Source organism: Penicillium rubens (assembly GCF_028828025.1).
Source record: "Penicillium rubens strain IBT 27055 chromosome Unknown utg000001l_segment0_segment0, whole genome shotgun sequence".
Classification (NCBI taxonomy): domain Eukaryota; kingdom Fungi; phylum Ascomycota; class Eurotiomycetes; order Eurotiales; family Aspergillaceae; genus Penicillium; species Penicillium rubens.
In genome coordinates, this window is record NW_026890599.1 from 5,960,579 (window position 1) to 5,975,980 (window position 15,402).

The 15,402-nt window shown below is 49.0% G+C and overlaps 6 protein-coding genes across 6 annotated transcripts; 3 read left to right on the forward strand and 3 right to left on the reverse strand.

The window, feature by feature from the left end:
- Positions 1 to 1,729: 1,729 nt before the first annotated feature.
- N7525_002287 (uncharacterized protein) lies at positions 1,730 to 2,134 on the reverse strand (the record flags this gene model as incomplete). Its single annotated transcript, XM_061212250.1, has 3 exons — positions 1,730 to 1,839; positions 1,897 to 1,979; positions 2,037 to 2,134. 3 exons carry the CDS (start codon positions 2,132 to 2,134, stop codon positions 1,730 to 1,732), a joined length of 291 nt encoding a protein of 96 aa, XP_061071476.1.
- A 490-nt stretch (positions 2,135 to 2,624) lies between these two features.
- N7525_002288 (uncharacterized protein) lies at positions 2,625 to 3,437 on the reverse strand (the record flags this gene model as incomplete). The annotated part of the gene is made up of 3 exons (XM_002557007.2): positions 2,625 to 2,728; positions 2,791 to 2,867; positions 2,926 to 3,437. The coding sequence occupies 3 exons, from the start codon at positions 3,435 to 3,437 to the stop codon at positions 2,625 to 2,627; spliced, it is 693 nt and encodes a 230-aa protein (XP_002557053.2).
- Positions 3,438 to 4,357: 920 nt separating this feature from the next.
- On the forward strand, positions 4,358 to 9,324 carry N7525_002289 (kinesin-3 motor protein uncA; the record flags this gene model as incomplete). The annotated part of the gene is made up of 2 exons (XM_002557005.2): positions 4,358 to 4,421; positions 4,487 to 9,324. The coding sequence occupies 2 exons, from the start codon at positions 4,358 to 4,360 to the stop codon at positions 9,322 to 9,324; spliced, it is 4,902 nt and encodes a 1,633-aa protein (XP_002557051.2).
- A 618-nt stretch (positions 9,325 to 9,942) lies between these two features.
- On the forward strand, positions 9,943 to 11,313 carry N7525_002290 (uncharacterized protein; the record flags this gene model as incomplete). The annotated part of the gene is made up of 1 exon (XM_061212251.1): positions 9,943 to 11,313. One exon carries the CDS (start codon positions 9,943 to 9,945, stop codon positions 11,311 to 11,313), a length of 1,371 nt encoding a protein of 456 aa, XP_061071477.1.
- Positions 11,314 to 11,526: 213 nt separating this feature from the next.
- Positions 11,527 to 11,937, reverse strand: N7525_002291 (sodium-independent anion transporter; the record flags this gene model as incomplete). The annotated part of the gene is made up of 1 exon (XM_061212252.1): positions 11,527 to 11,937. The coding sequence occupies one exon, from the start codon at positions 11,935 to 11,937 to the stop codon at positions 11,527 to 11,529; it is 411 nt and encodes a 136-aa protein (XP_061071478.1).
- A 1,517-nt stretch (positions 11,938 to 13,454) lies between these two features.
- N7525_002292 (glycoside hydrolase family 11 protein) lies at positions 13,455 to 14,160 on the forward strand (the record flags this gene model as incomplete). The annotated part of the gene is made up of 2 exons (XM_002557001.1): positions 13,455 to 13,705; positions 13,761 to 14,160. The coding sequence occupies 2 exons, from the start codon at positions 13,455 to 13,457 to the stop codon at positions 14,158 to 14,160; spliced, it is 651 nt and encodes a 216-aa protein (XP_002557047.1).
- Positions 14,161 to 15,402: the final 1,242 nt, after the last annotated feature.

The window sequence follows — 15,402 nt, forward strand, 5'->3', positions numbered from 1 at the left end:
TTTAGATCCTACCTTACTATTGAAAGCCAATAAACATTGAATCATGCCACTTTCAGCTGCGTCTGCATGTCTGCCCTCGCTATCACTCGCCTCATTTTAATAATCGCCTCCTTTCTTTTTTGGCCCTTTCTCGTCAGCTTGCCTTCAGCTTATGATTATCGCTTTTGATACCCAAAAGGATGTGCTCTGTTTTTCTTTGCTTTTTTCCTACAATAAACACCGCGTACCTCGGCCGTGTGCCCTATTTGGGGAAGACTCCTCCACTTAATGTCCCATCTTATCTATGACCCTTTGCTTCAAAGCTCGTGCGCAATGTACTCCGGGGGGGAAAGAGCTTCACGAAAGACAGGGCTTGTTCTAGTACCGTCATTCTCGGCACTTATGGTCCTCACGAAATTGTGATGAGATTTCCTTGGGTAGGCAATGGAATCATCTCCCCGGGCGGCAACATTGTAATCCAGGCGGGAGTGACGGCGTTATTTGACACACAAGGCCGCCCATCTGGCGCGAATTGGGAAGGTCTGAGAACTACCAAATTTTCACGGAGAAACGCGAGTACTCGCTTGGCGCATCGAAGTGTTTGTTCCAGCCAAGCTCATGACGCAATCCAATTAACTGAGTTCGTATCTATAGCGTACAATATAGGTACGGAGTACTCCGTACACGTACATGCTGTGCAATATACGGAGACCGTTGTTAGAGTGGACTGTTACTATTATTGAACTTCCAAACTGGCGGTCGAAATTCTCCTCACCGTAGGTTTCTATCCGGTCCAAATATCCCCACCTCGTATTGCTGTGCTCGGATATATGTCCCCAGAAATCGCCTCATCTCGAGCGCACCAGACAATTCAATAAAGAGAATGACATATGTTTTATATACCTCTATACTGTTGATCTCCACGTGCATTCTAGTCAATTTTAGTAGCTCCCATGGGCCATTCAGCACAGGCAATAATCCCGATTCGCAGGGGCAGATGGGTCCGATCTCCGGACCATGACACCCACGTGTGAGAAGCTTGACCGCTTGACTTTGGACCTTCAACTTCGACTTTCTATTTGCAAAGATTTCCACAGGTAAATTATGCTCATGTATTGAATGGTAAATTCTTTGTTCGGTATCTTTTTTGTCCGATTTTGACCGATATTTGTGGCGTTGGTACCGTAGCAACCTGCATTCCTGAAAATATATATCGTAGTCACTTACCACAACAAGCAATGAAATCTATACTTACCTCGCAAATTGGCAAAGCCTCTACCGTAGCATCTCAGAAACCCCCCCCCCCCCCCCCCCCAAATGTAATACTAGCCATAGCAAATCTTAAAGAGCCCCTTGTATAGAGAGTACACCAAAGTCTGGCCGCCCTATCATTCTGAGACTTTGACCTCACCTGGGCGATTCAAGTGGTCAGATTATCTGATACAATCTACGCCAGTTTCGGGTAAATACTGCACAGAGCACCGAACGTCAAAGCACGAGTAGGAACTATTTGCTTGCTGGCGCACGATCAATATAGAGCACCAACGCGCTTATGATGTATACCAGTAAAGTCGACAATAGCAAGAGTACCAATAGTAAGCTAGTTGCTACATCAAAAGCGAAGACCCATCCGCCCCAAATTTTGTCAAAACGCCAAAGGTTGCCTACGCGTACTCCATATACTCCATACCTGCCAGGTGCTTGTCCTGTTATTCTTATTCAGCAATGTCCAACTCTTGCGACTGGAGTATTACTTCGAGACTTTAGTCCCGTTCTCCATCACATAGGCCTCCTGGATCACTGGCTTCCTGACCAGCCCCATCCCCTCTAAAATACTGCAGATCTTCTCAGTAAGGGAACCTGCAAGGCTTTTGTCAGCAACAATTTATACAAGCGGCTTGGGAGGGTGGCTGATACGTGGACGGGTTGCGTGGTATAGATCGAGCCAGTTGTCTGTAGTCGATTTTCCGGAGAGATTAGGCGCAGGTAGTTTTGGATGTCTAGAAAGAGAGCTATTGTCAGTAAGCTCGACGAAAAAGAGTAGTTCAGATACTTACTTGCGACGGCCGTAGGTCACAGCAAATAGTATCACCAGGAGGGAGAGAGGGATTCCTAGCCCCACGGCAAGGCCAACACCTAGGCCCACGTTTGCCATTTTCTGGGATTTGTGGGAAGGCTTTTGGAAATTCTAGGATGAAAAATATACGAGTACTTTGATTTAACCTGTGAGTAGTTCTAGTACGAAGAATAAGAAGAACTGAAGAAAAATAAGAGAATCGATGATATCACATTTAAAAGTATAGAGACAAGGCCGCGTAGATATAACGTTGTGACCCGCGTTTTTTGATTAGCTTCGACACTTGAACGGAACTAAGTTTAGGTACATAGCTAGTATCCATGGATAGGTTATGTTATTTTTCCATAGAAAATTCAAAAGTTCCAAAGCATAAGAGGAGATATATCAAGAACGGAAGCATAGTGCTTTGATGCGAGAAGCCATCGTTTATTATCCTACTAAATGAGATCTAGCTAGATAACCAAATAACCAAGCAAAAAGTCATCCACACCAAGCATTATCCTATATCTTCGTGACCAACGCACGTACTGATACCTTTCATTCTGAGCCCAATATCATTGTGATAGTGTCACTTTGTGGGTGTGTTCTCCATAACATAGACCTCCGGAATACCCTGGCTCTTTTTGAAACCAAGGGCTTCAAAAAGATCGCAGAGTTTCTCAGTGAGAGTTTCTGATAACAAGTCGGTTAGTCAATACAGAACTCTAGGTAAATCGAGTTCGCGGAGATCTTACTTGGCCGGGTCGCGTTGTGTATTTTGATGTAGTTTTCAGCTTCCTCCTTGTTCATGTGTTGCGGTACATATGGATATCTAGTAGAATAAGGCACGTTAGTTGTTTCTATTAGGCGGGAGTCGGCGAAAATCATACTTGCGACGAATCCACATGGCACACAAGAAAACCACAGCTACAGTTAGAGGGATGCCGAGGCCAAGAGGTAGCCCAATAGCAAGCCCCCGGTTGATAGCTGGTGGGCTGTTGTTGAAACCATTGTCAACTCTCGTAGAAAGGGCCTGGTACTTTGCGTTCATAGTATTGACCTCTGCACCGAGGATACCATGAAACTTGGCCGGTAGATCTCCAATTTCTCCTTTCCAGTGGGCGATCTCTGCGGTATTCTGATCGATCAGCGTAGAAAGAGCTTTAATATCAGCACGCAAGCGCTCACTCTCTGCGCTAGCACCATCAACGTTTTTTAGAAGAGTCTGGACATCTGTGGTGCTTTGTGTATTGTTGCCCAGAGATATTCTCATATCAATGGCTTTGATTTTACTGTCCAATTCCTCGTACCATGATGACAGCTTGTTGAGTTTCTCGGTGTGGTTATTGAGTACCTCATCAGTTTCCTCCTCATCAGAAAACATGGAGTATATACTACCCATCTTGTAGTGAAACGATCAATGCGGGAATTCAGGTGCAGAATTCCTGACAAGATTGACCAAGTAAGGAAGGATAGGCAAGCATCTCAATGAGCTCACATTTACATGTAGAAGAGAAGTTAGAAGAAATATGCCCTGGGACTCTTCGTAACTCTACTTTTGCCCACATCTATGCACATACATATATGTAGGTACCGTAATCATTATGAGGTAAGGCACTTATCCCACATGAGCTACTCATAGGGGCCAAAGTAAACTCAGAACATTGAAAGAACAAACCACAAAAGATTAGACGTTGTCAACATTGGGCTGGAAGCTTGAGACTATGGCAGACGGCATCTGGATTGTCCGGGATTTCTAAAGGCGTCTAGCCTCCAAGGCTACGAACATCGATGTACGTAGTATGTACGGAGTAGATGCCCAGGAGCCAGGGGCGGGTTCCTGGAGCGCTGACTCAGCATCACCCGCTCCCCGGCCGGACACAAGTGGCTCTTCCGCATCGTTGTTGACTCGACCACAATCGCTTTTGCTTTGCTTGGTGCCTCGAGAGAACGGACTGCGCGGCTGTTTTTCCTCGGTGGCCAACTTCCAACGCGACAAGATCCAGGCTCCCCGCACATCAACAACCCCCCGCTTAAAAAAAAGTCACAAACGCGCAACATCAATATTGGACGGATACATGACGTCTTTGTTGACATCCACGGTTTCGAATCTCACTACACACTGCTCCCAGACGATTAAAAGGGATTTAGCTATACCCAACCCTGCGCTCATTCCCCTGCGACAGACTTTCAAGCCGCGCTCCTCGCGGAGTTCGCGCATCGGTGTACCCCTGTCACCACTTGCATCCCACGTCAGGACTCCGGCTTCCATACGCATCCATTGTTGACGAACATCTCCCGTGCATGGGCTAGAGAGAAAAGATGGCTCCAGGCGGCGGTGGAAATATTAAGGTGGTGGTGCGAGTGCGGCCTTTCAACAGTCGAGGTGAGTCGATATCGAGGGAGGGGTTCTCATTTGGACCTCAGGCTAACTAGACTGTCTTTGTACAGAGATCGAGCGAGGCGCAAAATGTATCGTGTCAATGAAAGGCTCCCAGACCGTGCTCACTCCTCCACCCGGCGCAGAGGACAAATCACGGAAGGGTGGAAAGGGCGCCGTTGAAGGGAACAAGGTCTTCGCCTTTGACCGATCATATTGGTCATTCGACAAGAATTCGTCAAACTTCGCCGACCAGAATGACCTCTTCGACGATCTGGGTTCTCCGCTTCTGGACAATGCCTTTGGGGGTTACAACAATTGTATCTTCGCCTATGGCCAGACAGGTTCGGGAAAATCATACTCCATGATGGGTTACGGCAAAGAATACGGTGTGATTCCACGGATTTGCCAGTCGATGTTCGAGCGCATCAGATCCATCCAGACGGACAACTCTTTAAATTGCACCGTCGAGGTGTCATACCTCGAGATCTACAACGAGCGGGTACGCGATTTGCTCAACCCGTCAAATAAAGGCAATCTGAAAGTCCGTGAACATCCTTCAACGGGTCCTTATGTCGAGGATCTGGCCAAGCTTGTCGTCGGATCCTTCGAAGAAATCGAGAACCTGATGGACGAGGGTAACAAAGCCCGAACGGTTGCCGCGACGAACATGAACGAAACGTCCAGTCGATCACATGCCGTTTTCACCTTGACTCTGACACAAAAGAGACACGACAAAGAGACTTCGATGGATACTGAGAAGGTGTCGAAAATCAGTTTGGTTGATTTGGCTGGTTCAGAAAGAGCTAACTCGACTGGAGCCACGGGCGCGCGATTGAAGGAGGGTGCAGAGATCAATCGCTCATTGTCGACGCTTGGTCGCGTCATTGCTGCGCTCGCGGATGTCTCTGCTGGCAAGACCCCTGCCAGCAAGAAGAAGAATGCATCCATGGTACCGTATCGTGATTCGATTCTAACATGGTTGCTGAAGGATTCTCTGGGTGGAAATTCCATGACCTCCATGATTGCAGCAATTTCTCCTGCAGATATCAACTTCGACGAGACTCTTGGTACTCTGCGATACGCCGACTCGGCGAAACGAATTAAGAACCATGCTGTTGTGAACGAAGATCCGAATGCACGTATGATTCGTGAACTCAAGGAGGAACTGGCACAACTCCGATCAAAACTTGGAGGGGGAGTACCGCCGGGAGCAGCTGGCGCCGTGGCAGGTGCTGTTCCCCAGGAGTACTATCCCCCGGATACACCGCTGGAGAAACAGATGGTCTCCATCCAGCAGCCAGACGGAAGTGTCACTCAGGTCAGCAAGGCAGAGATTGTCGAACAACTCAACCAAAGTGAGAAGCTCTACAAAGATCTCAACCAGACTTGGGAAGAGAAGCTGCAAAATACAGAACTTATCCACAAGGAGCGCGAAGCAGCTTTGGAGGAATTGGGAATTAATATCGAAAAGGGCTTCATTGGCATGAGTACCCCGAAGAAAATGCCCCATTTGGTTAATCTTAGCGACGATCCCCTTCTTGCGGAGTGTTTGGTCTATAACATTAAGCCCGGTACCACAACGGTTGGTCATATGGACCAGGGTCAAACAGTCGAGATCCGATTGAATGGATCCAAGATCCTTGAGAAGCACTGCACTTTCGAGAATGCGGATAATGTTGTCACCATTGTACCTGCCGAAGGTGCGGCTATCATGGTGAATGGCTTGCGGATCGACAAGCCCACACGACTCAAGAGTGGTTTCCGTATCATCCTTGGCGATTTTCATATTTTCCGATTCAACCATCCCCAAGAAGCCAGAGCCGAACGGGTCGAGCAGAGCTTACTCCGCCATTCAGTCACGACAAGCCAGCTTGGGTCGCCAGCTCCAAACAAAGCCCATGATCGAAATCTTAGCAAGGCAGGATCTGACGTAGATGCCGATTCGTCCAGGGCGGATTCACCCATGCCCTCGCAGCGTAGCCGGGAGTCGGACTGGTTCTTAGCCCGCAGAGAAGCTGTCAGTGCTATGGTTGGTCCAGATCAAATCTCCAGTTTACCTGATGATGAACTGGACACACTGTTGGAGGATGTGCAGAAGGTTCGAGCTGGACGGCGTGGGCTGCCGGAGGAAGAAGATTCCGACTCCATCAGCTCCTTCCCCATTAGGGATAAGTACATGTCAAATGGGACCATCGACAACTTTTCCTTAGATACCGCTATAACCATGCCAAGCACACCTCGACAGAACGACGACGATGAAGTCAATGGCGTCGCATCACTCAACCAGGCTCGTCAATATATGCAGAAGCAGCTTGATCGCCGTAAGGAAGAGTATCAAGAAAAGCTCAAAACCGTGGGGGCTTCGTCTGATCCAGACTCGCCGGAGCTACGTACCGAGAAAGAGCGAATGGAGGACGCCCTGCGAACTGCTAAAGAGGAATTCGAAGAGCAACTGCGCAAACAAAAGGAGTCCTTTGAAACCCACATCCGAGATATGGGTAAGCCAGTCCCTCAGATTTTCGAAAATGGCTTTGCCAAGTTGGATGAACGTGAACTCGAAATCGCGCGATCAGTGTACAGCCACTGGTCCCAGCGAAATTACGTCCGGATGGCTGAGAAGATTCTGCAATATGCCTCTCTTCTGAAAGAGGCACAGATCATGAGCCATATCATGGACAAGCATGTGGTCTTCCAGTTTGCCATCGTTGACCATGGCCACAACATAGAATCATCTTACGATCTCGTGCTGAATGGAATTTCCGGCGACGATGACATCATGCTTGATGAGGCCAAGAAGCCGTGTGTCGGTGTCCGAGTTATCGACTTCAAGCAGTGTGTGATTCACTTGTGGTCGATTGAAAAGCTCCAGCGTCGCGTTCAAGCCATGCGCCAATTGCACCAATACATCGACCGTCCCGACTACATCCAACACTTCAAACTTGACAATCCATTTTCTGAACCTTGCTCGCCCCAGTATTCTCTTATTGGTGATGCCGACATCCCACTAACGGCCGTGTTTGAAACCCGCGTGCAAGACTTCTCCGTTGAGATCACCTCGCCATATACCCAGAGCGTCGTCGGAATCGTTCGCCTCTCCCTCGAACCATCCTCCGCGCAGGCGCCCTCTTCAACGTTGAAATTCAACGTTGTCATGCGGGACATGATCGGGTTCGCGGAGTGGGAAGGGTCTGATGTACATGCACAGTTATTTGTTCCAGGTATATCAGAGGAGGGAGGCGCAACTACAACTCAGATGATCAGAGGATTTGAGGATGGTCCGGTTCGATTTGAAAGTGTGCACAGCATGAGCTTGCCGCTGTCCAGTCCACGGACAGCTGCATTGAAGGTCTGTGTTTATGCTGGTGTGACGTCAGTTCATCTCGACAAGCTCCTTAGTTGGGATGATATGCGAGACTCAGCGGAGCCTTTACCGCAAAAGCGAACAACCCCTCGAATCGCCGAATCAGAATTTTACTCGGAAGAACGTCACGATGTCTTTGCGAGAATTCAAATACTAGAAATGGCAGAATCTGGTGAATACCTTCCCGTGGAGGTTGTTCATAGCAACAGTCTCGATTCCGGGACATCCCAGCTTCACCAAGGATTGCAGCGCCGCATCTCGGTCAACATCACGTATAGCTCGACGGAGAGTCTTCCCTGGGATGATATCAACAACATCCGCGTTGGTTCTGTCCGTCTCCTCGATCCGTGGGGCAAGATCCCAGATCAGGACTTCCAGACTCCAGACGTCCCCTTGAAGTTTGTTCAAGATCCGACGGTCAGGGAAAATGCCGATGGAACCTCTCATGTTACAATTGTGGGCCAGTGGGACTCAAGTTTACATGGATCTCTTTTGCTGGACCGAGTGACCGCAGAAAAATACCGGGTACAGGTGACTGTCCGGTGGGATCTTGTATCCAGTCGTTTACAGAACCCGGTCGTCTTCGAGGCAGACCAGACAATCCAGATCCAAGGCCGTACTTACGTCCGTCAACAGTCAATGTTCAAGCAATTCTGGAATTCGATTCGTGTTGTGCACTCGACGACTCGCATGTACTCGTTGGTTATTCGGCCCATTTCAGCTAAGCGTGCTGCTGATCTCTGGCGCATGAACACACAAAATGACTATGTGAAAGGCGAGGAACTGTTGAACACATGGGCTCCTCGAAAAGTTTCTCTGGTACGAGACTACATTGCCAACCGCAAGCGCCGGCAGCGTGTGGCAGAGCTTCATGCTGCCCGAGGCGCTCTTAGCGCGGGCTGTCTCGTTCCATCCCTGGCTCGTAGTGGAAGGTCAACTCCAATGCGGGGGGCCGATCTCAATGAGCGCAAGTCCAAATTACTCCGGAAGTATCTTGATCTGTGGTCGCTCAAGCAGGACCCAACTGAAGCGATCCTCATCCGGAGCAACACCGAACCCCCTTCGGACGGAGCGGCGCATATAAAGCACCCGGATACCAACGGCCTCTCTGATAAGCTTTCCCTCAAACCTCGTTTCACAGCCACAATCCAAACTCTCCCCAAAGCCCCCGACGCCTTAAAAACGGGGTACGTGCTTACGCCTGATGATACCAACAGCGTTTGGGTGCGTCGTTTCGTGGAGCTTCGCCGGCCGTACCTCCACATCTACTCGATCCCAGAGGGAGACGAGATCAACGCCATCAACCTGCGCAATGCGCGTGTCGACCATGCGCCCGACTTCGCAAGACTACTAGACGGCTCAGGAGCTGGAGCCGACCGTTCGCTATCCGCCAAAGGCCGACCCAATGTGTTCGCAGTCTATGGAACCCAGAACACTTTTCTCTTCGCCACTCGCACCGAGGCACAAAAGGTGGAATGGATCTTGAAGATAGACGAGAGCTACTTCAACAGCAACAGCCCCAGACCCCCCGCCAATGGCGGCTAATGACCCTTACTGGAATTTCCAACCAGTCGCGCGCAGACATGCCTGTGGACAAGCGTCGGGTTTGGGTCTTCATCTGTTCCATCTATTATGATATTACGGGTGTCAGTCTATCTTTTACCTTCTACTTTATTCTTTCGTTTTCCCATTTTCATGACCTGTTGAGATACCCCTTGAATATGTCGACTCTCTGTGGCACTCTCCCTCATATGTACATAATATTCCGATATAGTTGGGACTATAGATTCGACTGTGCGCAGTTTCTTTTTCGCTTTGGTAAAGCGCTTCGTTGCAGTTTGGCTTGCATTTCTACCTGATAGACCGGCATTATATAGTTCACCTAACGGTGTAGATGAATTGGGCCACCCGCAGAGCCTACTGATATGTCAATTTTCTATCCTCATCAATTACCGGCTATAATTAGAATTATTCCTGCACCATCAGTATCTCCTCCACATATGACACTGGGCGCATGAGCGTTGCCGTGGAAACAATCGGAGCTGAAAGTGACATCAACCCACGACAGACCATCTTCATCTCTTCTAGGCTGAGACCCCAGATGGAAATTTAAATTGAGGCTTAGACACTCAAGAGGGCAGAACTGGAATTGTTCCAGAAAGAATGTTCACTCAACGGCCTTCATTCCGCTACCTGGCCACCGGGGCCGTGGTGTCCTTGTTTATCCTTGCATTCCTCGTTTTCGGCACCGGCTCACCCTCGCTCTCATCACAATTTAATATAAAGACACAATCACGACCGCAGTATTGTGCCCCTCCCGTGAACTCTTCCGCTGGTTGGGAGTTTATTGTTGAGCGCGATGGGAATAACCACGGTCTCTCCGAGGACCAGTGCCGCATTGCTTTTCCGAAGTTATTCGTTGAGATTGACAAGTCGTCTGCATTAAGAGAAAATAAGCTTGTTACCTATAAGGAGCTCGATTCCAGAACAGTGGATGATGGTATGGTGCGGGGAATTATTGATCGAGGAGAGGTGAGTGAAACATTCGCCCTTGGGGACTTAGGAGGACTTGATTTAACATACTCCATTAAGCTGTATATTGTCGACTACGCTCCCATGCCAGTCACAGCATCTCGAGCACGCGCCACGCTAAATTCCCTCCACCGCGCCCTGACAGCATTCCCAGACCGCCACCTCCTACCCAGCATCGAGTTCATCTTCACCACAGAAGACTTCGCAGAAGACACAACCACCCCAAGCCCTATCTGGTCCTACTCAAAACGCGACTCACACACTTCTGTCTGGCTAATGCCCGACTTCGGCTACTGGGCCTGGCCAGAAGTACAGATCGGACCGTACCACGAAGTCCGCCGTCGCATTGCCGCAATCGACGACGGCGAAACCGCCGCAGACGGTACATACGTGCCGGGCCTGCAATTCCAGGAGAAGAAAAAGCAGCTCGTATGGCGCGGCAGTCTGGCAACAAACCCGCCCGTGCGCAGCAAACTCCTCAAGTCTGCCTTGGGTCGTAGCTGGGCGAGTGTGCGTATCATCGACTGGGACGATCAGAATGATATCCGCTTCAATCTTCTGCCTATCGAAGACCACTGCCGGTACATGTTCCTCGCACACACAGAGGGTCGGAGCTTCTCTGGTCGTGGGAAGTATCTTCTGAACTGCCGTTCCGTTGTTGTCTCCCATGCGCTTGAATGGCGCGAGGCGCATCATGCAGCCCTGGTATCGTCCGGCCCGGATGCAAACTACATCGAGGTTGACCGGGATTGGTCTGATCTCTCGCGCAAGATCGATTATCTGATTGATAACCCCGACGTTGCGGAGCGTATTGCTAATAATGCCGTGCGTACTTTCCGTGATCGGTATCTTACTCCTGCAGCGGAGTCGTGCTACTGGCGTCAGTTGATTCGGCAGTACTCTGCTGCTTGTGATTTCGAGCCCGTTTTGTTCTCGACGGCCCGGGATGGGAAGACACTGCCCCGCGGTATTCCTTACGATACCTGGCTGCTTACGCATTGATGAGTACGGGGTCATTTGCCTTGTTACGATTGTGTTTTCATTGCATATCGGTGTTTTCTTTTTGCGATATTCCCGGTTGGCGTTGAGGTCAGCGACCTAAGTGATGTTTTTCCAATTTGTACCTGAAAGATGGGTTTACTGTTTACGATTGATCATAATGCACATTTTATTCTGTGAAACAAGTACAGTTTTGCTATATTTCGATACTCCCCTTTAAGTCGAAGGATCGACGGCTAAATATACATCCACACTTCGCAACGCCGTCGTCAAATCAGTATGGAAAAACGGCCGAGCTGAACTCTCGAACATTGAGATATCCGCCGCTTGAGCTGATACAGACATTTCCATCCCCTTCTCTATATCTGAGGACCCATCGGAAGATCCTTCCTTTTCAGGAGTCTTCTCGCTCGCATCATGCAATGGCCCAGAGCCAAAGCCTGCCGCACTTAGCGCACGCTTAGTCCATCGATTCTTGATATTGGCAAAATGCCACTGCACAGCAACAGGCGTAGACCGACGATCCAGCTGGGTGCGTATATCCATCAAACTCTGGATACATGTCACGTCGACATTATTGACAGCCGAGAAATCAAGAATGACAGCTCGGAGGATATACTTCATCATCTGCGAAAGTCGAGGTGAAATCTTGAGTGGGTGCCGATAGGGTCACGCTCAGACTTCCTCAAACACTGCGGAAGTCTCTTGTAGTTTGCCAGTCTTCTGGTCCCAGATATTCCAGAAGATGAGATAAGTCTTAAGCCTTGAACAAGCCAAATGGGAGGCTTATTTGTGGGGCGCCACACGGACCAAAATTTAGCCTAAGCCCAAACCGAGTAGCTCTGGTCGTGTATGCGGAACATACGATAATGTCAAACTGGGATATGGCCCTCCCTAGGCCCTAAACAGGAACCCTGGTTTTTCTTATTATCTAGTGGAATAAAGCCGTATCTTACTCCAACAGATAACGGTGCTACATAGTGGAGTCTAGGGCCTAATATATGTACCACTTCGGCGATAATCCGAGTGTTATAATCTTTTGGCCTAGCGATTAATTGCTCTTATACATACTGTAACTAATCACTTAGATGCCGTGTAACTTGGCACTGGACCTGGACAGCGCCCTCTAGGGCTGGAAATCCCCTGGACCTCGGAGAAATACCTTGCCAAGTCCGGATCACGTGATCTGGTATACGAATGTTCTTGGCACGTGTTCTTTCCTTTTTAGGGGTTGTCGAAAAGTGCCAGGAGGGTTGGAAGAGACCAGGCCAAGTTGATTAACCCTATCATTCGGTCGAAAACATCGGACAGAAAAATATACAATCTTCCACACTAGTGCGTATTGCACTTTGAGACGGCGGGGGGCCGTTTTCTTGGGACATATTTTGAGCAGACTAGCTCTCGATCATTAATCGTGTTGAGATGGTTGCATAAATGGTGTTCAAATGTTGAATGGTGATATTTTCTATCCACACGAGCTTAGGAATATACTGACTCGCCAAGATTGGGTTGAAATAAACATCCGCTGATCTGTCCGTGGATCGGCCCATTTGTCACGTTTTCTCTGACCTTATGTTGACTTCTCTGATGATTGAGATAATCGGTAAAATCAACCATATAGCCTTTGTTTTCTGTGCTTCCGAACTGCCTGATCTTAGGTTTAGCCTGGCCGAGCCAAGCAACGCCCACTATAGCCGTGATGAATTCCCCCGCATTTGCACCTGTGCCTGTGGCTGAATCCTTAACATTCTTGTTTTCATTTGCTGACGAAGTTTAGCCGAAGAGTCCGGCTGTACTTATGTGAATCCCTTAGCTTAAATCGCCGAGGAGTCAGATTTTAGGCTGGTTACAGAATACATGGATCTAGTTGATGATGGTCTGGACTACCGCTAAGACTTAGTGGGAAAGGAATCATGGTCCGTATACAGCATATGATTAGTGCAATCGGGACAAGTGAGTAGGGGCTAAATGGGTCGCTGGCTAAATTGAATCAAGACATCCAGCAACATGAAACTGTTTAGAAACGAGCCCCACATGCTCCTGGGTATAAATGGGAGGTCTTCTCCTGAACAATTCCCCGAGACAAGCAACTCAGTTCAATTCCTTCTTCTTCCTCAATTACCAACGACATCTGACTCTTCACCATGGTCTCTTTCTCAAGCCTCTTCGTGGCTGCCTGTGCAGCTGTGACTGCCTTTGCGCTCCCTAATGAGTTGGAGAAGCGGGCCATCACCTCGAACGAACAAGGAACCAACAATGGTTACTTCTATTCCTTCTGGACCAACGGTGGTGGCAGTGTCTCCTACAACAACGGTGCTGCAGGCCAATACAGCGTTAACTGGAAAGACTGCGGATCTTTCACCTCCGGCAAGGGCTGGGCTACTGGCAGCGCCCGGTAAGTCGAGTCCACCTAGTAATATCTTGGTAAATATACTTATAAGTAACCTTAGGAACATCAACTTCTCCGGCTCTTTCAACCCCTCCGGAAACGCTTACCTTGCTGTCTACGGATGGACCACTAGCCCCCTAGTTGAGTATTATATCATGGAGAACTACGGCGAATACAACCCCGGCAGCAGCATGGCCCACAAGGGAACCGTGACCAGCGATGGATCCGTCTACGATATCTACGCCCACCAGCAGGTGAACCAGCCTTCCATCGTCGGAACTGCCACCTTCAACCAGTACTGGTCCATCCGCCGGAACAAGCGCAGCAGCGGAACTGTCACCACTGCAAACCACTTCAACGCTTGGTCTAGGCTTGGAATGGGTCTCGGCTCCCACAACTACCAGATTGTCAACACCGAGGGTTACCAGAGCAGTGGATCTGCTTCCATCACTGTTTCCTAAGTGTGAAAAGCCCTGCAGTGGCTTCATGCGAAATGTCCACTTGGTTTTGGGAAGGTTGCCGGGGAAGCTATCGTGAACCTGTCAAATCTACATGGAGCAAATGGTTGTACCGATACTTTGCCCATGATGCGATTCATGGGGCATTCAACTCATTAGGCTTCTCTTGGATAGCCTTTTGGGAATGGATTCATTTTTAGGCTCGGTAATGCGAATTCCTAGGAATATTCTAGTCCCAGTGCGTTTTTGCCCCTTCGTAGATTTTGGCTTACTAGTTTGTGACAAGCCTAGAGTAAGGTATAATATTGTGGAAAGAGATAAACGTGCATGATGGAAACGAGACTGTAATTGAAGAAGACAAGTCCTAAATATCTTTGCAGTTGGTCACTCGCGCGCCACCACGTATAGCCACCGAATTCCCCCCTGGCTTCTTGCACTGAACAATCAGAAAGCGCTTGCGGGTATTGCCAACGTATGTACACTTGGAAACCCGAAAAACCACGTGAGTCAGATTCGAGGCTGTGACTATCTTGGGCGCAAGTAACATAACCGTCGCGGATGTCTCCTGATGGCCACGCAAAGCCTGACGGCGGTTTTCTGGCATCAGAGAAGAAATTCTCGATAAATATAGAACCTGCATCTGTGCACAGCACAGGTAGGGTGACCAACATATGTCCGTATTGGGAGACGTGACCGGGGGATGTGTAAGCCCACGCGACGACTTCTTCTGTGGTCCATCCCGGTTCCGCTGGGAACATCGTTTTGCATAACCCGCTTAACCATCGCCCTTGTGAAGAAGGGCTTGCGGTCTCTTGCTGAACATTGGAGACCGTTCTGAGCAAATGCCTTGACTTCAACTAAGACCTGCATTTCCCCATCGGGATCTACCAGATCACCGTCGACAATTGCTTGTATTCATCCTCACCGATATGCAAATTGAGATGATCCTGGATACTGTCCCATTTTTAACTCTGTCGGAAGTAATAAGCAGATTGTGTATAGGAAATTGACGAAGCTCATATTGACCTTTGCTTCATGCGTTGGCCTCCTGGCTTCGGAATTGCCAAACGGCTTCTTTGCTCCAATGGAAGTCACCAGCGCCGTGGAACCTCTAGCATTCTCCGTTTCCCTGCTCTTTAGAGTTAGGTTTTGTAACCTCCTTGTGATCCCCTCTAGTCGATACGCTTGAACGCAGCGCATGACTTTGCATTCGCTCCATGCCAGTGGTAGTTGGCAGTTAGCACA